The sequence below is a fragment of the Hakea prostrata genome, chromosome 1 (assembly GCF_041222555.1).
Source record: "Hakea prostrata isolate BN-2017 chromosome 1, UWA_Hpros_2, whole genome shotgun sequence".
Lineage (NCBI taxonomy): Eukaryota > Viridiplantae > Streptophyta > Magnoliopsida > Proteales > Proteaceae > Hakea > Hakea prostrata.
The window spans coordinates 69,716,006-69,740,840 of NC_142600.1; the positions used below are offsets into that span (position 1 = coordinate 69,716,006).

The 24,835-nt window shown below is 39.0% G+C and overlaps 2 protein-coding genes and 1 non-coding gene across 4 annotated transcripts; 2 read left to right on the forward strand and 1 right to left on the reverse strand.

Annotated features, from left to right (window-relative positions):
* The first annotated feature begins 1,753 nt into the window (after positions 1-1,753).
* Positions 1,754-3,422, forward strand: LOC149029655 (LOB domain-containing protein 19-like). 2 transcript variants are annotated; one of them, XM_089151234.1, is made up of 3 exons: positions 1,754-2,181; positions 2,934-3,014; positions 3,108-3,422. In XM_089151234.1, the coding sequence occupies exons 1-3, from the start codon at positions 1,891-1,893 to the stop codon at positions 3,243-3,245; spliced, it is 510 nt and encodes a 169-aa protein (XP_089007360.1). In that variant the 5' UTR covers positions 1,754-1,890; the 3' UTR covers positions 3,246-3,422. The 2 variants fall into 2 exon arrangements, with proteins under 2 accessions (XP_089007360.1, XP_089007351.1); XM_089151225.1 differs by having other exon boundaries at positions 2,934-3,416.
* Positions 3,423-4,948: 1,526 nt separating this feature from the next.
* Positions 4,949-5,033, reverse strand: TRNAM-CAU (transfer RNA methionine (anticodon CAU)). The gene is given in 2 exon segments: positions 4,949-4,984; positions 4,996-5,033. It is a non-coding gene; the product is annotated as a tRNA-Met (tRNA).
* A 7,437-nt stretch (positions 5,034-12,470) lies between these two features.
* Positions 12,471-19,609, forward strand: LOC149029657 (uncharacterized). The gene has a single exon (XM_089141995.1). The coding sequence runs from the start codon at positions 12,693-12,695 to the stop codon at positions 14,595-14,597; it is 1,905 nt and encodes a 634-aa protein (XP_088998121.1). The 5' UTR covers positions 12,471-12,692; the 3' UTR covers positions 14,598-19,609.
* Positions 19,610-24,835: the final 5,226 nt, after the last annotated feature.

A 24,835-nucleotide genomic window follows, 5' to 3' on the forward strand; every position in this document is an offset into this window, starting at 1 on the left:
AAACACATGTTTCTATTGTTGTACCTTTTAAGTCTTAATCAGTGAGAAAGTTTTTCTTTCCAAGAGTCTAAATTGTTCCTTCTACGAAATAGACAAAATATAAAAACATCACTTGATTTATAAATTATTATTATTTTTGATAGCATTGTAAATTATTACATTTATAGTTTACTTAACTGCAGCCTTAACATTAGAATATCGGAGTTAAGTAACAACCCAACATATACTGTATATTTAAAATTCTTATACTGTCAAAGCCCTTTTCGGTTTTTTTTTAGAGGAAAAGAAAGGAGGGAAGAGAGAGAGAGGAAAGTGAAGAACAAAATCGATTGACTTTAAAGTATTTTTCAACTTTTCGCTCTCACTTATAAGAAAAATTAACAAAGGTAAATATGTCTTTTTGTACTTAAAACTACTAGGCATGGACGTATTTATAATAGAGTAATTTCTAAATCATGTAAATATAGTAGTTTATAAAATTTGGGGTATATATGTAATTTGGTTCACAAAATGTATGCCATATTAGTATTATAAAGAAAGATGGTTACATTTTTATTTCTTAACATACCCTCAAATATATTTTTTAAAATTTTCTTATACATCCTCTGGCTCTTCACTTCTCAACAAAGCCTTCGGTTATTCTCTATATATTTCCTTAATGTTTCCAAAAACATTACTATATTTATACTACTTAATATATCATTAAATATTTTTAATAATTTTCTTATATATCCTACCAAGAAGAAATTTTTTTGGAGGGGGTAATGTACATAGGATTACTTTCGGTACCATGTTTTGCAGGGGTATAGGATGCTCAATCTCACAAACACTTGGAACCGAGAGGCAAGCTCTTTTATATCCTCCATGGAAACAAAAACTTGCTCAACACCATCAATACCACCATAGCTGAGTCTGAATTGATAATAACACTCGCGACCTGCATCTGAAAAGCTTCGAGGAGACCTTTTGTTATGGCATGATCCAACCAAGAAGAAAGTTTACATCACACAACCTACCAACGGCCTTTACTCCTAATCATTGTGGGGGAAAAAAACTGTAAAAGATAAATACTTACCCCACCACTATATGTATATATATTTAAATCTCTCCTTACCCACAGATAATGACCTCCTTATCCCTTTTAAATGTCAAGTGTGAAGTTATTACCTAAGAGTGCATGGTTATTTCTTGTGGATGTAATGACCCATGAGAAACAACTGTGACAGCTAGGTAACGGTGAGATCCTATCTTGGCCATGGCACGGATGAAGGACAAGCTAAGTTTACTAATCATAAACACGTATCTCTACCTCCACAAGGATCTCACTAACGACAGGACTCATGAAATGTGGTTAAGCCTTGAAACCATAAATGGGTGAAACAGTGCATGACAGACCCGAACAAGGTATTCGGTGAAAGTCCTGAAGGAGGAAATTTGAGATGACAAGAGACAAGTCAGAGGCGCAGACCAGAGTAAGGGATGTTTGTTCCACGTGGGGGCCGCACGCGGTCAGAAGAACGGCAGTTGGAAGCTGAGAGGCTAAGGGCTTGGGGATCTGCTTCTTCGCTACCATCGCATCGGCGCATTTATGTTTGCTTCACGCAAGCAGCTGCAAGGGTGTCTCCCAGGCCCTGCCGTGGCTTTAAAGTTTGATTCATCCAATTGTAAACTAGTCCCTTCAAATAACCCCACCAGAGCTAACCTCACTTTCCTCATTATATTAATCAACAAATACCCCAAGCACAACCTCTTCTCTCCCTTCTTTTTCCTCTCTAAATACCCCAGATCAGGAACAAGACCCCACTGAGATGAGTGCATCATCATTGTGTGTAGAAAGCAGATTTTGTTAGCCTTTAGCAGAATCTGCAAGGGAGACAAAAAGAGAGAGAGATGAGCAAGAGTAGTAATGATGGTTGCGGGCCTTGTGGTGCCTGCAAGTTCTTACGCCGGAAATGTGTTAAGGGTTGTATCTTTGCACCCTACTTCAGCTCAGAACAAGGTGCTTCCCACTTTGCAGCGGTGCACAAAGTGTTTGGTGCTAGCAACGTTTCCAAGCTCCTCCTACGTTTACCTGTTCACGAGCGTCTCGATGCTTCTCTAACCATCTGTTACGAAGCCATGGCTCGACTGAAAGATCCTGTCTATGGCTGTGTAGGATACATCCTTGCTCTTCAACAACAGGTACATATATATATTTCTCTGTTAGTGGTTTTTTAAAATTTCAAATCTTTCTAATCTTTCACGTCTTTAGGGTTGGGTGGTGGTGGTGGTGGTGGTTGAATGAAGGTCACCACCGTTAACGGCGGCCGTGGTGGGTCGCCAACTAGTCTCTCTTGTGCGAGACTGTCTTTTGCTTGCCGGAGTAAGCAAGTAAACTTTGGAACTCAAGAAATATTTTAAATGTCTATAGACTTTGACATTTGCGTGTGTTTTATCAACTCGAGGGAGAAAAAATAATCTGACTATCTTAGATAGATCCAACGTTTCACAGGTCTCCAGAATGGAAGTCTGAACTGTAGTCCCCAGTATTTCAACGGTCATGATTTAAAATATTCACTGATTTCAGGACTATAAGGTCCTTCTATATGAATCTTGTTTTTTCTTTGTTTTACTGAAAAAACTTGTTTCTTTCAGTCAGATTGCTAGTTCTACACGATGATGTTTCAAGATGCACAACTCTAATATACAATCCATTTTAATCTTCGTAACCCTAGTTTCACTTTATCTTTCTTTTCTTGTATTATTCATCCTTCTTTTGTAATACAAACACCATAAATAAAACCTGTCTAGCTCAAATAGAGCTCACAGCCAATGCCGTTTTTCCCTCTCTCACCAGTAAAATGTGGGTTCTTGCTAACGGAAACCTAGTTTGTCTTAGCTTTAATACATGCTGCTTCACTAATCAAGAGAAGCTGGATTCTGGAACTGTGTAGGTGGAGAATTTGCAGGCGGAGCTAGCTTTTATTCAAGCCCATCTCTCAACATTGGAGCTCCCACAAGTGCCTGTATCTCCAGTTAATCAATCTTCTGGCTGTGCAAGTTTCCATCTTTTATCAGACAACTCAATACCCGCTTCTGGTGTTTCAGCGTTTCTGAATCCCATGCAGGTACAAGAGGTATTCGGAATGGCAAACTATAGGATCCAAACTGATCAAGTTCATAACAATGGCGATTTATCAGCATTGGCAGAAGAGTTTGTCTCCAAATACTTGCCATGTGGAAGATTCCGGCCACCAGATTCCTGATAGTTCTTTCAACCCCGTTACTAAATCTAGAGCAACTCATCTAGGCCTGGTTTTATCATGTTTGTCAAAGCTGCAAAATTTCTTTCTCTAGATATTTCCATGATATTCATGAAAACTACACCTGACTTTCTCCATATCTACCCTGAGGAAGAACTTGTTAGCATTAATGTTGTTGAAATATCTTTTTCTGGGGAAATGCTAACGCTAGTCAAATTTTCTTCTTAGTTATGTCTGTAACTATATGGATTGAAGTCATTTCCTCTCCGGCCATGGCATCTAGATCTACAGGTTGAGCATTAAAACAAGGGTTAGGAAATAAAGTAGTTTGAAATATCTAAATTTCATATGAGATTCTCGGAACTGTCAAAGAGATGTATATTGGAGAAGTTCAAAAAACTTAGTTAAAGTATGATATATTAGCAGTAGGTAATCATGATCCATATGCTCAAAATAACTGCCCCAGAAGTTGAGAGGCTTTAGCATGTATATGCTTGATACTTTGCAATTGTGGTAGTATCAAGAAGTCTTTGAGCTAGCTTGTAGATGAGAATCCAGATTCTTCCAATTGAAATTTAACCACTGGCATGGAGTGGACTTCCCTCCATCCGTATGGTGTTGGTCCCATAATCCAAAGGTAGTTCCAGTTGCCGTATGGAAATGGTGAAAGATCAACTACAACAAACATAACATTAAGCCTTATCCGAACTGAATAGCATTCCTGAATTCCTGATAAAAGGGTTTGGCTGCTGCTTTTTTTATGGGTACTAGTTGTTGACCTAATACACCAACCCTCCTCTTTTGCACGGGACTTATGACTCGTAGATCAATATCTACTCTAAAGAGTTGTAAAAGCCAAGGATTCGACAAATGCTATTCAATTGGGAGATTCATCGAAAAAATCAACCTAGATAAAGAATCTACTATTGAATTATAGCAAGTGTAGTAACATAAGAAAAAGAATGTCGATCAAATAACTACTTCAGCCAAAGATAATCATCTAAAATAACCAACACTTCAGCTGAATGGGAAATTTCTGATTGAACCATAGTATGAAGTTCAAGGCAATCCTTATCCACCTCCAAATACCAGCTGAATCCTTTTTACGACCTAAGTCCAAACCTGATTTGAGAGATAGAGCCTCCTAAGCAATGCTAAACTACAAGAAACACCATTGAAATGCAGCCTGCTTTTTTTAATTTCTACAAACAACTCTTGTCCCTCTATTGAAGTATTCTATTTAGGCCTCATCACAGTTCAGCTTAACAAAACCCTCCTTTGGCTGTAACCATCTAGCTATGTTATCATTTCCTCCCAATCACAAGAAGAATTTTTGAGGTACCTTTGAAGTATTCTATTTTTTACCTATGGGCCCCACTGTGTTTTTGTGGTTAGAAAGCCCTCCGGGAGCTCAAAGATGATCCCGACTCAAGAACTTAGGCCCAATCCGGGGATTTCATTTTTTTTTTTTTTTCCTAAAAGCATGAATTAATTCATTAATTCTTGGCTATTAGATGAAATTCATGGATTATACCCTAGTATAAAACTAATAAAATTTGCGGATTCAGGTGGAGTAAGCGGAACTCTATGAACTTCGATAGATTTGAGGCCAATTCTCGAACTCTATGAACTTTGATAGATTTGAGACTAACAAAATAATTAATTTTTGAATCATTTCAGGATTCATACAACCAAAAATTAAAACATGGGGTGAGAGAGGCTCGAACTCTCGACCTCAGGATCACTCTTTAGCTATGAGACCTACGCGCTAGCCAACTGCGCCACCACCCCATCTTGAATATAAATTTCAATTTTCTCAACTAATTCCAGATACCAAGGAGAGATGCCTTCCCAACCCAAATATTTTCCTCTCCGTCAGGGATTGCCTGTCATGGTTCACCAGACTTTTGAATGTAAGTACGCATCCATTTCACATATGCTGATATGCAAAGGTTCGTCAAACCTTCCTTTTCTTTCGCATGTCTATTGAAGTATGGCTGATGCCGATTGGAATGGCTGCACAGTGCACACCAATCAACCTGTGGCTAACGGCCAGTTTTTGTGTTAAGATATCATTAAGCAACTGGGTAGTTTGGCCTGAACCGGATAGCACGATAAAACTTTCTTGGTGGCATTATTCCCTACTTCTAGTTTCATATAGATTGTGATACGGGTTTTCTGGAAGAAAATTTCAAGGAGTCTCAGTCGAGTTTGGAAAGGAAAATCATTAGTTTCAAGGTTAATAATATATACGTACAGTCTTCGTAGTAAATTTCAAGGGTTGTATACATATATCCCAGAAAAATACAAACCATACGGATGATTTTGGAAGTAAGGGATCGGGAATGATAGCTGCAGACATTTCATCTTCGAAGCCAGTTCCATTAAAACATGAACAGCTCAGATGCCTCGCAAACAACTATTTGATTTTGTTGAACGGGTCTAAGACTAGGAAGCTATTCAATTGGGAGATTCATGGAAAAAAAGTCAACCTGGATAAATAATCTACTATTGAATTATAGCAGGTGTAGGAGCATAAGAAAAAGATCGTTGATCAAATTACTACTTCAGCCAAAGATAATCATCTAAAATAAGTTTATAACCAACACCTTAGCTGAATGGGAAGTTTTCAATTGAACCATAGTATGAAGATATGTAATTCTTTTCCCTCAATTCCCTCTTATGATTGTGTCATTTGGCATTTAAGTAATTCAACAGTCACCCAATAAACTAGAGTTTAAATCAAATTCAAATTTATGGGTGGGTTTAAATAAAATTAAATTTTAGTTTAAATTGGGTCTGTTGGATTACTTAAATGCCACATGGCACAATCTTAAGAGGAAATTATAGGGAATTGTAGGAAAAGGAATTATAGAGGATGTGGATCCATCGTTATCCACCTCTAAATACCTGCGGAATCCTTTTTACGAGCTAAGTCCAAGCGAACTAAAGCGTCCTAAGCAATGCTAAACTACAAGAAATACCGTTGAAATGCATCCTGCCTTTTTTATTTCTTCTAACAACTCTTGTCCCTCTATTGAAGTATTCTATTTAGGCCTCATCTCAGTTCAGCTTAACAAAACCCTTCTTTGGCGGTATCTATCTAGCTATGTCGTCATTTCCTCACAATCGATCATTATAGAAACAAAGCAACCTCCTAATGATGGGTTGGTAGAGTGGCTAAAAGCTCAATCTCTTCTGGGGAGATCCTGGGTTTGCACCCATTTGGCGGCACCTATATTAGTAATATTCCCCTCCCCATATAGAAAGCTCCTGTCAAGGAAAAAAAAAAACAACAAAGCAAGAATTTTTAGACATGATAGCGACTATAGAAAGCTCCTCAAAAGCATTACTAGCAAGCCTCAAAACTTCTTTTGGAGACCAACGAACATTGTTAAAAACCAACTCATTCATAGCCCGCCATATGTACCACATTATGAAAGTGGCCAAGAAAACTTATTTGAGCAAATCTTTCGTTATACTTATGCTGAAAGATCTTTTTACCCCTTCTAAATCAACATAAAACTTATATTAATCTCTCTAGACTGATGCTAGAGATGCCAATAAAAGTGTTTACAGAACAACAAGTGGAGACTGCATGAACATTTTTTGCACCACGGGCTAAAATATCAGCTTGAGAATTACTAGGTCAGTTGATAAACCGAAGACTAACAAATTGCAAACTAGCAGAAAGCCTTAATATCTCTTGAACGAACACAACCAGCTAAATATGAAGAGAAATAACCGAAAGTACAACATTTTTAAGTGCTTCAAGTTCCATAATAAGCACTGAAAACCCTAAGGAAAATGATATTTTTGCCATCACAGAAAGAACAGCTGCATCCCAAATGGTATAACTCCTGCTAACATGTATACACGCCGCATCCGAGTAGACTTTGAAGCTGCAACGTGGCTAACAGGTGTCCCCCACCAATGTACTCTGATGGTCTGGAAGATCTTGCAAATTAACTTCATGCTAAAGGAATTGAACTTCACTTAAGAGCCTGTCAAACCACAGCATAGAATTAGATAAAGAAAGACATTTACCCTTTAATAGAAAATCATTTTGGGCATGCCATATAATCCAACATAAAATACTACCCATGCTAGCTATACAAAATATCCCTTTGGTTTCAGAATGAAAGTCTATTAAAGTCCAGCCAGTCATATAGGGAGTTGCCCGAAAATTCATTGGTGTCAATTCTCAAAGGTGAGGCCATCCAATGACTCTTAGCATGATCACAATGAAAGAGAACATTTGGAATACTTTCCACTTGTGTCATACAGGACAAACAAATTGGAGAAAGACTACTGTTTCTTTTAAACAAGGATTTTTGAGTTGGAATTCCATCATGGGCTGCTCTCCATAGAAATGTTCTAATTTTTGGGAAATATTAATAGTGTCTGTTTTCCAAATTCTTCCCAAATTAACAGTTGAAGATGTGGAGGCATGAGATTGTTGTGGGAAAGTTTGGGTAGACAAAGCTACATAATAGGCTAACTTGACATTAAACCTCCAATTCTTAGTCTCTTTCCAGACCCATGCATCATCAACTTCAAGAGAAAAGATTGGGAAAGAAAGTATAGCCGTTCTTCATCTTGAGTGAATGGGGAATTTATTAGAGGGATTTTCCAAATCTTCCTGTCCCAATCTATAAGTTCATTTACCAAGATGGAACCCAAAGGAGGGGGATCTCTAGAGGGATATCGGAAATGAGATGGTATTTGGGATCCATGGATCCCGATATATGTGTTGATAGACCATTACCTATGCATCTCAAGAGGCCCTTTTTTAACAATATCTCAAACTGCCAAAATACTTTTCCATCCTAACCAACTTACTAACAAGATAATCCCTTATGGAGGTTCCGACAAGGTTGTCCTTTTAGTCCTTATATCCTATGGTTTACACTACAGTTGACTTATTGTTCCTATACCTTTAGTGTTATTCTTAAGCTTCGTGATGTGTGCACAATCATGTGTTACCAACTGAAGGATGGGAATGATAAGTCGTTTTGGTTTCACCCATGGATGTAAGGGAGTCCCTTCGTTAGAGAAGGGGTTTTGGTGGTGAAAGCTCTTCATAAGTCAAACACTACTACTGTTGACTCTCTACTAGGTGATGCTTCTGATTGGGTCAATCTTACTTCAGATTTGGTCATCAGGTCTAGGTGGTACATGATTTCTACTACAAGGCTGAATCGCAGGCTTGCTCATGATATGCTGGTGTGGATGCCAACTCAAACTGGGGTGGATACTTTGCGTTATGCTTGGGAAGCCATTTGGACTCTAGCTACTAAGGTCTCTTGAGCTGGCCTATTGGCTATTTTCAACCAAGTCTCTCATTCGTGAGTGGGTTAGCTTTTAAAGAACGATTGCCTACTAAGGATAGAATTGTGAGGTGGAGGAGGTGGACCCCACTTGTGTCCTTTGTGGGACCCTTCTTGCATTCCATTTTCATGTTTTTAGGGTCCGTTTGGTTACTTGAATCAGGAGATTTCAAATCTCTAGATTCATAAATGGGAGATTTATGCCAGTTTGGTTGGAGTGAGTCCGTGGATTCGTGAAATTCAGAGATTCACTTTTTTGCCTTATGTGAATTTGTAAATTTATGGGATTAGGGTGAAATCTCTGACTATAAAAGTAGATAACTTTGCAGATTAACGGTGCAGTCAAAGACAAAACTCTATAAACTTTTTTCGAACAACGGTGGGTTTTAATGACAATAGGGAAATCTCTGGGTTTTCGAACGAAAGGGGTTCCAAGAGCATATAGATCGTTGTTCTTCCACGACTTGCTTCTGCTTCTTCATCATTCTTTTTCATCGGGAAAAAATCTCGAGTTTTCAAACGGAAGGGGTTCCAAGAGTAGGTACATCGTTGTTGTTTTTCGACTTGCTTATGCTTCTTTCATGCATCTCCAATTTGTTGGTGGATTTTAGTAATAATAAAATATTTTATATTTTGCAGGGCCTAAAATACATTTTTTGTCGCACAAAGTTAAAATCACCACTTCTTCACACTGTAAGTTCAAGTCGCCTACCGAAACTGTTTAGAATAACTCTAAGTAATGAGACTATGCTCCATCAGTCCTCTTATTTCCTTCTCATATAATGTTAAGGCTTTGGCAAAGAAAAATAAGGGGATAAAATTAGTAAAAGGCACCAGAAATGAGGAAACATGATGTAGAAAACTAAGAGTATATTGTACTTTAAAGTTGATTCTATTCACTTTTAGTTTCGGTGATGAAAACGATAGCTATACTAAATGATGCTTTGAGAGTCATATGTGATGGATGGTGCTGCAGCCTTGAAAATAAAGAATGCCCCACTTTTTTCTTGTCTTATTTGTTTGAACTTCATTAGGGAGATGTGGTGTTTCTCTCACCACCATGGGGAGGCCCAACTTATAGAACCATTAGGAATTTTTTCTTGATCTGATCAAGTCAAAATATTGGTTTGCATTTATATATGCTCATTGATTACAATAAAAAGCATTTCCTCTTTGTTGGATTTCATTTAATTAAATAAATAAATATTAAAGCTTTTAACTTCTCCTAATTATGATGTGGCCCAAACATTCTTTAGAATTGCAACTTAATTCAAGGTAACCGCATTGGCGATTACCTGGAGGTATTTGATGGGAACACTGATTCTGTGGGGCTCATTACAGAACCTGCATTCTGAGAAGTAAACTGCAGAGAGTTTACTGTGATTAATCACATTAAATTTCGCCAAAAACTAAACTAAGAAACAAGAACAACAGCCTGTTAAACTTTATTTAAGAAAAATCTAATAAGATCCGAAAAATAAAACATTAAAGGGATAAGTACTGTTGTCCCCCTATATTACAACTTAATTACTACTTTATCTCCTATATTTTTTGAAATTGCTAATCCAACCTTAGAATTTACTTGTAATTATTGTTGTCCACTTACTCCCGTTAGTTAAGTGATGATGTGACAACTTTTATTTATTCAAAAATCCCAAAATAACCCTAAGGTTTTATTCTACTTATTTATACTTTATATTAAATTACATTATTACCATAGTAATTAGGAAAAAATTAACCCTAATTTGGTAGCTCATTATTTTTAGCTTTTTTATATTTACTTTTTGATTTTGTGTTATTTTCAAATTTTTGTTATTTACTTTCCGTTGTTCCAAAATGTGACTTCGCTCCACCTGGTTCGTTCAAGGAGTGAACTTGGTTATTGGGTCCTGAAGGAAACAAGGAAAGTGAGAGTGGACCACCTTTAGGGACAAGAAGCCACCTCTAATGATTAAGTCAAATCTCGTTGAACATGAATCCTCACAAGAAAAAGTAAATGCTATCTGAAGATGAAGATAATGTCTTCTTAGGTTGTTCGTCGGAGAGTTATGAACCAGAATTGATGTTCTTTTTGGACCTACCTTTTGTCTAGAGTATTTGCATATTTATTCTCCTCATACTTTAGTGATAGTGAAAATGTTGCACAACCATTAGATCCAGGGATTTCGAAAGGAGGGTGGTGATTGTTTGGGGGACATGTCTTGATCAATAAGCTAAGTCCCAATCTTCCCCAAGAAGCTTTTACAACTGTACATAATTCTACCGAATAAGAAAATCAGATCACCTCTGATATAGATGTGACTACAAGCCCACCTTTTGGCAAACGAAACGCTAGGATGTGGTACTCGAGTAAGTGGTGGGCGAATGAAAAACCTCCTGATTGTCAATTTGCATTTAAAAGTGCATTGAATGCTGAATTTAATGCGACGATTAACGTTTGAGAGATATGCACAGAGTCCTCTGACAATATTACTTTATCTGAGAAGTGGCTTGTTGGGTGCTTGCTGAGAGGTCAGCCAAGAAACTTCTTGGGACAATTGGCTGTCACTAGAAGATGTTCTTCTCAGTAAGCTTTTCTGTTTGAGAAGTGCCTCGGGATAAGTACCATTCGAGGCTAGCAAACCAGGGTTTAATGAACCAGGATCGAACCAAAGCATTGGTTTGGTTGGTTCACCTGGGCCCATAGGTCTGAGGCAAACATCCATAACACTTTCCAATTTGATGTTATTAATTTTAGGAAGTTCCCACTTCCATTAGGTTTTCATTTATTTACTATCTAATTTGGCATTATCAATGAAGTTATTTTTTTTAGACAAAAATAAATTAGGTAGCCTTTTTTTGGGTAAGAGGTAGTCTTTTTTTGAAATTCAAAATAATAAGAATACATTTCCAAAAATCATACTTAACATTGAGGAAGACATAAGTAATTTTAGTCTTTTTAGTAATTAAGCTATTGTATAGAAAAACAATACTAACCATCCTACCATTAAAATGAGTCTTTGAGTCTTAAGAAAGCCAAAAACATAATAAGAATACATCTCCAAACAATGCCCCCCCCCCCGCCCGGGGGGCCCCACCCGGGCCGTGATGCGTCATTTGCCGAACAATGGGACAACATGGGTTTGGGCTTTGTACTGCGTAACTCTAATGGTGAGGTGATCTTGCAACTCCGACCTACAAGATTCAATCGGTAAGCTTGCTTCGTCATATATGTTCTTACCTTAGGTGAAGGCATAGCAATCTGAAGCTGATTGCAAAAGTACATCAATGTCCTCAAAAAACCACAGGAGTAGAAATAGGGATATGGCTCCAATGCTGATATACATCTGTTCTCCCATTTTGAATTGTAATTGTGTCTTTCCTAGGCGATTAAATCAGTTAATAACTCTTGGTGGCCAAGTCATTGTCCGGATTGATTATTTGGCCTTTACCACTCCTGCTGAGTTTTGATGTTTCAGCTCGGTGTCACGTGATAATTCAATGAAAAGTCTGTTTACCAAAAAAAAAAAAAAAATATCTTAATAGTTAATAACAAGTCATACATTACGGTTTGCACGTGATAATTCAAGGCTTACCAAAAAAAAAAAAAAAAAAAAAAAGAAAAGCTAGCTTGTTTGAGGTCAAAAGTTTTCTTCGACCATAAAAAGAGGTCAAATGGAATTTGACTTACAGACATAAAATGAGAGAGGGTATGGATATACACATGCTCGTGCAAAAGTTCAACCAACACAGCCAACTCTGTGTCTTAGATCTTCTCCACCTGGCTTACCTTCCTCTCTACTCAGTTTATTCTTCTCACACGATTCCAGATCCTCCCCACCCACCTTTGTCCCCTCAATCCATCCGCACCACACTGTGAAGGGGCAGGTTGGTTGGAGAGGTCTTTGCTTGTGAGTTTCCCCTTCTTTTTTTTGTCACTATTTGTGAGTTTCTGCTTCCTGGCAAAGTGACACGAGGAAGGTGCTCGCTCAGAAAAGAGTGGAAAGGAAAACCAATAAAATTTGTCCGATGTCAGTCTTTAATCATCACCATAGATTCTCTCATGAGCCCCAGCGAAACACAGGATCTCCGCCCCTAGCACCCTCAGGCTCAGCACCACCACTTCTACTTCCACCAAATCATGGAGCAACCGGAGGAATTGCAACCGCAACCACCATTTCCGTCGTCATCGCCGTCTCAACTTCACCAACAAGAACCGTTTTCTCTCCCTTTATTGCCCGAAATTATGCTTTTCAGAGATGAAGACGACGAAGAAGAAGATGAAGACAAACGCGACGACTCACCAAGCCCTAGCTCCTCCTCCGATGCAGACGACACCCACCACCACTCCACCACCGTCGCCTCTTCTGCAACTGCCGGTGCCGTTCCCTCAAGCGTACATCAGCGTGCCCCTGTCTACATCAACCCCGAGCCTCATATTTCTTCTCAGTTTTACACATTCAACCGCGACTCCCATGCTCTGATGGTCCGGTGCATTCTAGAGCGCCGCCTTGCTACGCCCGAAGAGATCCGCCGCGCCACCCCTCGGCCGGTCCTGAAGAGCTGGCGCTCTGTCTGGAAGGACCGTAACGAGGATACCGCTTATCTTACGGCCTGGAAGCGTATCCAGGACAAGCTCAACGCTCAAATCGACGCTCACGGCCATGAGGTATTGTTTTTCAAGAATAATTCTCAGCAGTATGTATCCCATGTTAATCAGTGGCAAGACATCGTTACGAGCTTCCATGGTGATGCGGATCTTAAGCATTTAGGGCTTAAGGAGACCATTGAGCGAATCAAACAAGTTTGGACTGTAGGTGCCAAATTCTATGGAATTCCCGAGTCCTTTATTAGGGTTTGTGTTACATCCTGTCCCGTGTGCTCCGACGCGTCCGGTTCTGCTCCTAGAACTAAACGACGCAGATTTGAGTACACGGAGTCCTTCGATGTCCCTGCCAAGGAGGTTCCTCACCGTCTTCAGCAGCTGGCGGCGAAGCACAAGGTTGTTCTCTGTATTCGCCAGAAGTATATCAGGTACAAACCTTTCATGGCGGAGGTTAAGGATTATGCGTGTCATCGTGCTGGGGAGCCTGCGGCGAAGAAATCTAGGATTTTGAAGAGGGAGCCTTATGCGTCGAAACGGTGCGGTTGTGGTTTCCGGATCAGGGCAATTGTTCCAATTGCCAACTATAATGAGAAGGACAAGACATTTGTGTATCAGGAAGAAGGGGTGGCTGTGTTCAAGTTGTATGCTGTGCATTCTGGCCATGAACCTGGACCGTTGGACGGGAACGCAAGGATCATACATAGGGTTGTTGGGCATAAAGGTGGATTCTTGATGGATCAGGATACTGTTTATGGAATGAATGAAGATACGGATGCCTTTTCCCTTTTGAGTAAGGAAGATGGTGATTTGCAGTTTACAGTTTTGCACCAGATTCAGGAACTTAGGGCTGAAATTGGACTGCTTGAAGGGAAAATTTTAAAAACCCCGCAGGAGCTGTTGGGATCATTTTCTAGAGAATTGTCAGATATTGTGAGTAGGATTAGGAGTCTAGGGGAGGATGCATCTGGGCCTGTTGGATTACTACACGATAAGCAGCAGGCTGATGATATTTTGGTGGCAGAGCATGAGCTGGCACATTGGGATGACCATCAGCACGGTGGGTTATATGTAGATGGTAAAGACACTGAACTCATTGACGAGGATGATGACAGTTTTGAGCAGACACTCGGAGATGTAGCATCTTGGGATCGAATCAGAACAGACTGTAGGAGTAGGAAATTGATGATGACGGATAATTGTAAATCTGATAAGTGGTTGAAAGATGCTTGTGGTGATTTTGATGATAAGAGCATCCTTGATTGTGAGGATTCTAAGTTGATTAAGCCCATCAGGCATGATGGTACAATCGATGCTAGTCTTGTTGGTATACAGGTAGACAGCTTCTACCCAGATAATTCTAAGTGGTTTGATTCACCTTGCAGTTTGGATCCTAGTACAGATTGTGGAGATAGTGGATTCAGACATGAGGAGATTGTGTAAATTAGAGTACTTGATTTGGCCACTTCAGCATAGTTATAGCTTAAGCGAAGACCATTAGTTGGTTGTGGGATTGTAAATTCTGTACAATGAAGATTGTGACCTACCATACATGCTTTGGCATCTTTATTGTTGGGTTACTGTGTGGAGTACCCCCCCTGTTTGGCTTCCTGCACAGGCTTCATTAACATTTTTTTACCATGTTGTAGAATTTTGATATGTTAGGCTTGGTTCTTCTGACAGTCCATATGACTTTTATCCTTATTGGGTCTCTGAAGTACTTATGTTAGTGTGTCTCTTATTTGTGTAATTTGGCTTTTGCTACACATCTATGCCACCAGAAGGCAGTTATACACCTACATGGCTGTGGAATCAGCATTTCAGGTTCAGTTCAGTAGCATTTCTAGCAAACAACTTCTGCTGCTTGCTTAGATTGATTTGCAGCATCTAATCATTATGGAAGCCATTCTGGTTGTGTTGCTTTTTATGAAGCATAGTTAGATACTGGCAGCCGTGCAGGTAGTTGCTACTCTGGTCGTGATATAGCCATCATATTTTTATACTGGGAATCTTTGCACTGCCATCTTGTTAGGTTCTTATCCTGAATGAGGCATAGTTAGATACATGCAGTTAGTTTTCATTCTTCAACATTCTCATCTACCAGGTAATGTTTTCTCAACCTCTTTGTGTTCTTACATGCAATCCTTAACAATATTATTTTGTCATCTTCATATTTCATGCAAATTCTTGTAGCTACTGATACAAAGAGATTCTGTCCAACAAGAGAGAATGGGAAAATAACAACTTGTATCTATCTTGAGAGAGCACAGCCATGTTTTATGGCTGATGAGAGAAATAGGAAACTACAACTAGGCCTTTATAACATTACAGTATCACTAGTAAACCCAAAGAACTCTGGAACCTTGTGTTACAACATTCCCCACAAGTTGGTGTATGGATGTCACATACTCACATGCCCTTTGATGCAGAGCTGAAGACATATGCCAGAAAAAAGAAGCCCAATGGGTCACAATGGTATAACCCAAATCAGCCCATGGCTTTCATGGGCTAGGACTATTTGGTGGGTTAAAGCCAACCCACATATTTTGATATTTATGGGCTAGACTTAGGCCCAAGTTTAGTTCTTAAAAAAATCAATAAAAGGGGTTGTACTTTGAAAATAAAAGAACACATTGTCAAAGGAGTTTTCCTTTGTCAAGAGTTAGGAAGTGGTTGAGTAATTATTAGGTGGATGTTAGCCAGTGGTTGGATGGTATATTTAATGTTTATGTATTATAGAATGGCTATATAAAAGAACTAATGTAAGAGGGTGCAACTCACTCATCATTTTGAAATCAATGTTACATTGTTAGGCTTGCTTCTCTATGGAGAAACCTTGTGTTTGATCAAGGTAGGTTGGTGTTTGATCCTATTAATCCACCTTGTGGTGTGAATCCGACGTGTTGTTTTATTTATTTTTTGGTTATCATTGTTTCGTCAATTGCCTTATATTGTTCCCTCACTTTCTTGTCTATTACCAAGCCTACTTTAGTGATCATTTTCTGTTTCATTTAACACTCAGATCTACCATCTACTTGATATCAGATACTAGAGTATCCTTCTTATGTCATAATGGGGTTCTACACTTCAGCCTAACCCTAATCTAGTTCAAAATTCTGCCCCTACTTTGTAGAGCTATTCTCTCCAGGTTTTACCTTTGCTTCACATCTGAATTCTATCTCATTCTCAAGTCTGTGCAATCTAAATTTGATTCCTGTGAAAGATCTTGTTTGGCTGCTGTTTTGATTATTCAAATACAATACTATGTTACTTTTTGATGTAGACATCAGCCAACTGTTCACAAAACTAAACAAATAGGATATAAATGAGTCCTTGATGAAGCTTCTCTTTGATGAAATGGCAATCAAATTCCACATGCTTTGTTTTAATATGCCCAACTAGGTCTTGGGCAATACTATTGGCAAATTTGCTGCCACAATACATTATTATAGGAGAACTGGACCTAACAACAAGATCTTATAAAAGGCCCTTGAGCCATAACAACTCATATATGATGTGCAACAACATCGAATTCTTAGGGTAAGCACAAACCTATAGAAAGTTTATCCAATTGACAAAAACAAAATCAAGACCTAAAAAGCCTTAAGAAGGTAGAAACCCCTAAGCCCTGAGAAAACTGATCTCAAACCTTGCTAGAGATTAACTTTTCGTGGCAAGGAATCTCACATTATTCTTTGAGGAGATTTGAGAGCCCAGTGAGGTGAAGGAAGACCTAGTGATGTAACTAGGATCGGCAACCATAGGGCCCCTCATAATTTGAGCCCAAAACAGGCCTCTATTGATGTACCCAAGGAGTGGCCGAACCTTATGAAGAGTAATTTGGTCATTTCCCTACCTCATTTGGGTTCCAGGATGCTCCAGAAAAATCTAGAATGCTTTTAGGAGCAAGGATCTACTCTTTTCCAGTTGGTTAGTTGGTTGGAGTCCTTGATTGAGTAGGAGTCCTAGTTGGAATCCATTTTTCACGTAGGATTCCTTCTTAAAGTTGATATCTTATTTTGCAAGTTGTATTTTTTAGGAACTCTTAACTTTAGAGTCCTATTCCTAATTTGGAAGTCAAGTCTAATTGTACTAGGGAATTTTAATTCAAGTAGGTTTCCTTTGTTGATCCTAGTTAGTTTCCTTCAATGCAACCAAGGCTCTAAGTAGCCCCTTGTTACATGCAACAAGGCTATAAGTAGCCCCTCGTACCATGTAACAAGACAGTTTTGATGAATTGAATAAAGAAGTGCATTGAGGGAAGACTTGGAGTCGTGGGCATAGTTATTTGTTTAGCATTTGAGAATTATTTGGAATAATTCAATGAATTGATTTAATGGTTTGATCAAATAAGTGGTAAAAAGGCGGACAAATTAAAATTTGAATTCAAGTTTGGATTCGAGAATTATTCGTTTGTTAAAAAATAAAAGCTGGGCAAAAAATTCGATTAGTTAAGTTGAGCAAAGCCAAAAAAAATTCTTAGTGGGAGTAGAATCGTAGAAATGCAGAGAAGCCAATTATGTTTGACTCATGGCGGTGTAAGTTGATGGAAGGGTTTCAATCGGTGATTGGTTGGATGGTGGTCCCCCTTGTAGGACTTGATTCAAATGCCCAAAAACATGGGGGACAGGAATCAGATATGCAGACTCAATGGTCGGGGGTTACATCTGTTTTCTTCTCCATTGCCGGTAGGTTCTTCCTGGTTAGGGTTCACATTTGGTGTTGATAGTGTTGAGACAAGGCATAGTGCATAGCAGGGGCACTTTCGATCAAACGTGCATCAGTTGCTGTTGCTTTCTTCTGAAAGAACAATGCAGTTGCTTCGATTAGAGAGAGAGAGATGTAGGTAGAAGATTGGTGAAGGGACCACTTAATGGTTGGGTGAGATCATTTTAAATGACTTAAATGGGGGTAAGGGCATTTAGGTAATTTTACACGTCATTTAACAGAAAAACTTAGCCGTGGGTAACTTGTAATTTTTCAAGTGGGTGCCATGTAATTTACAGCATATAGTGGGCGGTCACTAGTTTCACCCCAATAATAGTGGGTGCCATGTAAAGAACTCTAATACTTTTTCTGCAATTACAGATTGTCTCTTCTCCAAAGTCTGCGGCAGCCATAGAGGAGCATAATATTCCTGCAATTAATCAAATATCCCCTTCTCCTACAAGTAAGTCCATCCCCTAGGGCTCACCCAACCCTTCCCCTCCCCTAACTTTAGTTCTTACCCTAAACCCTAACCCCCCTACATCCATTTTATTTTTCTAGATTTTTTTTTGGAATTTTCGGACTTTTTCTTTTCTTAGACCTAAAATTCAAGATCAGGTCTATAGCAATCTATCTGTTAGATTTGTCCCAAACTTTAGGAACATCATTCCCTTGACCCTAGTGACTTTCCTTCCCAATTCAGTGCAATTGGACCAACCCAAACCCTTGCCTAACCCTAATTCCTTTGCTGTCCAAGATTTTCAAAATCCTAAAAACCTAACCCTACTTTTGAGTTTCAACCATAACTCTCAAACCAGTCATCCAACCTTTAAACCCTATCGGGATCATCCTTCCTAGACCCTTCTTGACCTTTGACCTTAACCTTAACCCTAACTTAGAAACCTTAGAAAACCATAAAATCCCAATTTTGAAAACCCTGGGCATTGAGAATTAAATCTGGAATTTCAAATCTGTTGAAGCAGATTTAATTCTTTCAATCTCCCACCTATTCCCAGCCTGGCCAAACCCTAAATAGCCTTCCCAGTTAGCCCTAGACCCTTCCTAACTCTAGACCAAAGTTTGGAAGTCAAATAGGCTAACCTGCAGCACTTAATTGATCTCCTACAGCTGCTGTCCATTAAAATTTGACTGAAATCAGACCTAGAACAACAAAATTAAACCCTAATTACTGCTGGTTCTTTAAAAGAGATCCTGAAGATCGGCCCTTGATCTGGGTTACATCACCTGGTACCCTGGAAAGGCTTTCGTGGGAGGAAAAAAGAAAGAAAGACGGTTACAGATGGAAAGGGAGGTGTTGGAGGTTGAAAAGTAAAGCAGAGGAGGAGTGAGATGGCAGTGGCCAATTGTTAAGGTCTAGGGTAAGAGTCCCAAGAGAAGTTTGCACTTTGGTACCGTGTAGAAATAGAGAGGACAAGAGAGAGAATACGGAAAATAACGACTTTTCTTTTGGGAGAGGACAACCATGTTCCACTTTTAGTAATAATAAGAGGAAGGAATTACTAGGAGGCCTTTACAACATAACAGAATTACAGGTAAACCAAATAGCTCTAAAAGACCACGTCACAACAGATTCATATTTGATGAATTCAACTCTCCTTGGGGCGCACACACGTACAAAAACACACAAAAACTAGGAAAGGTACTGATATATAAATAAACTAAATAAATTCATAATTTTCCACAGACAATTGGCTCCTCCCCACACAACCCCCCCCCCCCCCAAAAAAAAAAAAAAAAAATTTCTTCACATGATCTTGTCTTCAGCCCTGTAGAATCTCTTAGTACTTTCTCATGAATGCAAAATACAGTCTGTGATATTGCTCATGTCAGCAGTAATTTTTGCCTCTTTTTCTTCGTGTTTCGTTCCACATTGCCTGTTTAGGAATACACTTGAAAGCGGTTTAGAAACTGTCACACCATCTTATACACTATGGAAAAAGAGCATAAAATAAGGGAGGAGCAATTTTGGAAACAAGGATAAATAATGATTAGAAATAATTCGTGATTGAGCCTTCTTCAACCTTCTGCAAACAGATCCAACTGCAGGGAAGGCTTGTTCGAAACAGATTTCTCCTTCCTGAATTTCCAGTGGGTTTGATGTTTTAGGTGGAGATTGTTACTCAGAACTCAATGGATTCCTCAATTTAATTTTGGTGAATAAGCATGAGATTTTGCACAAAGATCTGAAACTGGACTTGGTGGAGATCAGCAAAGCAGACCTGAAACTTATAGCTTCTCATCACAACAGGGCTTGATTTTTGGGAGTTGAGATTCAACGGTGTAGGTACCGTAGTGTAGGAATGTCAACCCGAAGGTATTAGGAAGAAAGGAAAAAAGGTGCGGAGAGAGATCAAACAGATATTAGGGTCTGACAGTAATACTTGAAACCTATTTTCTATTTCATATTCAACTAAATTCTCCAACATATTGAAAGGATATCTCATGAAAAGAAATTATGTCATTTGGAATCCAGAACAAATTATGAAATTATGAAACTACTCAAATAAGGAACTGAAATAAGATTCCTGTGTATCTACCCTGTCGAAAGTTCCATAAAAAGATAAGTAAAATTACAAGGAATCCTATTATGTACCAGGCTTGGTAGGGAATAAATTGGTTATATAAGGAACCAGATATTTTTCCTCTTCTGTGTTCTGCATCAAGCTTAATTTGAGAAGTTGCAAGTTATCTTAGTGAGATATTTTTGAGAAGGTGAGTCAAGATGGTATGCAAGTCACTAACTATGATAACTTGGTCAAGATCTTGGTTTGGCTGGATTTGGTTCAACTCTACATATAATGGTCCCTCAACTTGATCAGAGATGAGATATCTTGCTAGAACTCGGATCGAGTTTGTGTGTTTCGCTGCTGGAAGTTTACATCTTTGTACTTTCGGTTGATTTCTGCTGGGAAATTTGTTGGTCTTGCTCATGCATTGCATTGCTACTGTATTTAGCACACATCTACAATAAATCTAGCAATAAAGTGGCATAGGAAGCCTACTTGGTCTATGCGCCGAATTCTTTCAAAAATATACACAGAATTCCTTGGTTAATGTATGCACAGAATTGCTTGTTTCAAAATGTAGACTGATGTACTCAGTACTTTCGGTATACTAGTTTATCGTAATTTGAACATTTCTAGTGTTTATTGAAGCTGGTCTCCATGAAATGTATGATTTGATTACTTTTGACGACTAAATTATGTGTGAAATAGTGTTTTTTAGACTTATAGTTCATTGTAGTAGTTCCAACCTGTGGTTGAAACCAAACTCTAATTGAGACTTGAAAGACATTACATTATGGTCAAAAGACAATGAAAGGTTTTGTACCAAGTTTCAGAACCAGTCCCTATAAAATACCCACCTAGATGGCCAATCGACATGGCGGGGAAAAAAGGAAAATGCAGGTCAGCCAGAGCTTGCACCCAACTGAGTTCTCTGAGGGAGCGAGTTGGGAAGCAAGATTGATATCCTGAAGCATACCATCAAGTAGCTTGTGGATTATAGTTCAACAAGTATATGGTATTGTTACTTGTGTCTCCCCTCCACCTATTGAATTTTCCTAGCCCCATTGAAGAATACCTAATTTTGTGAAAGGTTCAGCCATGATACCTGTGGATCAACTTCTTTATGATGGTGGATGGGTAATTCAGATGTTATTCTCCCACATCATTGAGAATGTCACAGGATTGTCATGTGTGGCCTTTCGGTTACCCAAAAGTTCTAAAATGGGTAGGAAAGAAGTGGATATCAGTTTAACATATAGAGAAACATGATATTGTGGAGGGGCTTAATATCTTCCTTTCTCAACTAATAATGATTAGTAAGTTGGGGCTTTGGTGGAGGTGTCCTTCCTTTTCATGGGGAAACTAGTGTTTGTTGTGAAGCATAGGACTAGTGCATTTGTCACCTTTGATGCATTTCTGAGAAGTGGATATGAGTGGCAGGAGGGGCTATTGATGGAAAGAAAAAAATATTTGAAAATGTAGATTTTATTGGGGGTATACAAAGAGTACTCTTCCTCTTGATGAGCACAGGTTTATTGAAGGTCTTAATGGAGAACTGGTATTGTGACACGAAGAAATTGTTTGCATTGCAATAAAAAGGTATGTCCTGATGTTCGAAATAAAGTTTATCCTCTTTCACGTGTTTAGACTTGGGTAGATATGATACTATATTAGCTTAAATTAGACGGAGGTTTTTCACATGAAGAAATGGTGTGCACTGTAATAAAAAGGTATTTTCCCAATGTTGGGGATAAATGTTTGAACTTTCTTCACGTGTTTGCAAACCTGAATAGATATGATGCTATATTAGCTGAAATTAGAGGGAGGGTTGTGCTTGCTGAAAGATATGATTTGGGGTTTTCTTCTCCAGAGGTAACTCACATCACTAAACCTTTTTAGCTCTTATTATTTGCATTCCCACTGCTTCAATGATGACAACTGGAGTTTCCTGTGGTGGGTGAGGACAAGGAGGATGAGAAATCTGAAGCCCCTGGGACTGATCGATAGCTGGGTTTGGTCTGACTCAATTTACTCTGTTCTGGCCAAGTAGCAGCCATGACCATCGAAGTGCCGGAGGGGATGGTGTTTTTGGTCACGGGGATCCTTGTCATTGAGGTATGGGGACAAAGATTCAAAGATTCAAAGATTTTGCTGTTGCCGCTCAAGAAGGAATTTTAACTGCTTCACGATGGGTTGAGAAAGAGAATCAGTGGCGAGGAGTTCAAATTTCTGCGTGGGAGGAATCTTTGAATGTGTTTTGTTGTTTGGGGATAGAGGACAGGGTAGTTTCAGGTTCATGCTAGAGGAGAGCATGGATAGACCTTGCAGATCTTGCTGTTCATCACCCAATTTTCTTTGTTCAGCATGGTCCTGCAGTATACCATAACCAAAGTGATTATAATTGTTCTCTCACGAAGAAGAGCAATTTAGGAAAGTATATGCATGATAAAGCGGCTTGGAGCCAGAGGAAAGAAAATGTTTTGTAATAAGGAGGACTGGTAGTAGTAGGAGCATACTTCATTTCATACAGAAACCCTAGAACTAATTTTCCTTTCAGGTGCTTTGAAGTGCCCAGGGAGAAGAAAATGACTTGAGGTTTTCAATGGATTTAAGTTCTAGGGTATTAGGGTAACCTTGCATCCAATTGAGGGTTATTTTGGAATTGGAAAAAAATAAAAATAAAATGATGGTTTAATGGATATCAGTAATGGACTGGTCTAATGTGTCCAATACAATTCCAACTCTAGGGTGTCTGTGCTTATGAAACTTAACATGGGGTGTCTATGCTATTTGCACTTCACATAATCGGTTGATATAGCTAGCTTAACCATGGTGATATGTTGTTTAGGAGTCAGGGTCTCAGAGTGCTATTTAATCCTAGATGATTCTGCATGACAAGCTCCCTAGGATCATTCAAAATTTGAAGAAATGCATAGAAATGATCATGTGATGTTTTTTGGCAATGTCCATGAAAATTTCTAGTGTGGAGAAACAACCCCCAAACCCTATCCCTCACCAACAGGGAGAAAAGTGAAAGGCAAAAACTTGAACACAAAAACCTCCTTATAATGTTGAATTTCCTCCCCCCCCCCCCCTTTTGGTGTGGTATATTAGACTTTCATTCCTCAGAAACAGGGGAAACTAAGGGGCAAGTTACAGAATGGGAATCTAAGAGCTCATGGATCCAAGTAGTGGAATTTGGCCAAATCTTCTCACTACCCTGAGAAGAGGCCTTCCAAGCTAGAAGGTCAGATATGCCGTTTGCCTTTCTAGGAATAAACTTCACACTACAAGATTCAGACTAGCCATTAGGATCATTGAATCTATTTAGATCTTGGCAGAGCATGCAAACTAATTATTCTGGCTATCCAACCCTAGGGGTTGTGTTTAGGTTATATGGTGTTCTGGGCTGTTACCTGAGAGCAGGTACTCATCTGGAAATCATCAAACCATTGGGGTGGTATTGGATGGGCCATGCCAAGGTAGAACCCATTCAGTGACACTACTTGGATATGTCAGTGACAGTGGATACGTAGTCATCCATTCAGTACAAAAGCAGTTCATTGGACAGGAGGCCTTCCTTCTTGGGTATGGATTTGGACCGTTTGATTATATAATCAGCTATGCTGGATCAATGGAAAGTTTACCTGCAGTGAGCTATCAACGTGTTACTTTTCAAGTTGGAAAAAGGGGAAATCACAAAGATTCAAAAGATGATGAAAGGGTTATTCTGCAATAACAAATTTGTGAACTGTTTTTTGAGCTTTTTAATCCCCCTTGCAATCCCTAGAATCGTGGTTGCTATCCATTTGTTTTATCCAGGAATTGATATAAGCAGCCACAATGGCAATCAATACTTGATTTTATGTAGCCTTGGGCTGAAACCTCGCCCTTTCTGAATGCAGTTATCCTGATCTGCATATATATAAATTAATTGCCTTGTCTCCTTTTTGGTTTTTCTATAGTTTTGATTTTGATGATCTTGAAGGTTGTGCTTGGTGCATCATTTGTTGGATGCTTGATCATGCTTAAAAGTCCAGGAAAACAGGGTAAAGCTGTGGACATCTGATCCCTTCCCAAAACCTTGCTAAAAGCAGGAGCTTTGTGCATGGCGTACGGCAATTTTCTTTTTACACTTCCATCTTGGCCGTTGTATTTCCCGATGGCTTTGTTGGAGTTGTTCTTGTTGCTGTTTGAGCTAACACCAGCAATTGCAATAACTGACATGGACAGAGCTCAAAGTTTGCCTGTGAAGAGGCCAAGGTTGATTTGGCGAGAGAGGACAGTGGCTTCGTTGAACAAGTGGAGAGTAGGGTTCCAGGCACTTGGTGGTGTTACCAACAGGATAGTTAGCCCATGTGAGCCTTACATGTCCCAAAATGCCAGCCTTAGTAATACTGTATCTCCCTTTGTGAATTATCTAATGTATTGCATGTCTGCTAAAGT

Coding starts and splice junctions, on each gene's coding strand:
- LOC149029657 (XM_089141995.1), top strand. CDS start 12,693: ATGGAGCAACCGGAGGAATTGCAACCGCAACCACCATTTCCGTCGTCA.
- LOC149029655 (XM_089151225.1), top strand. CDS start 1,891: ATGAGCAAGAGTAGTAATGATGGTTGCGGGCCTTGTGGTGCCTGCAAG. Junction 2,182..2,933: donor TCCTTGCTCTTCAACAACAG/GTACATATATAT, acceptor GGAACTGTGTAG/GTGGAGAATTTGCAGGCGGA.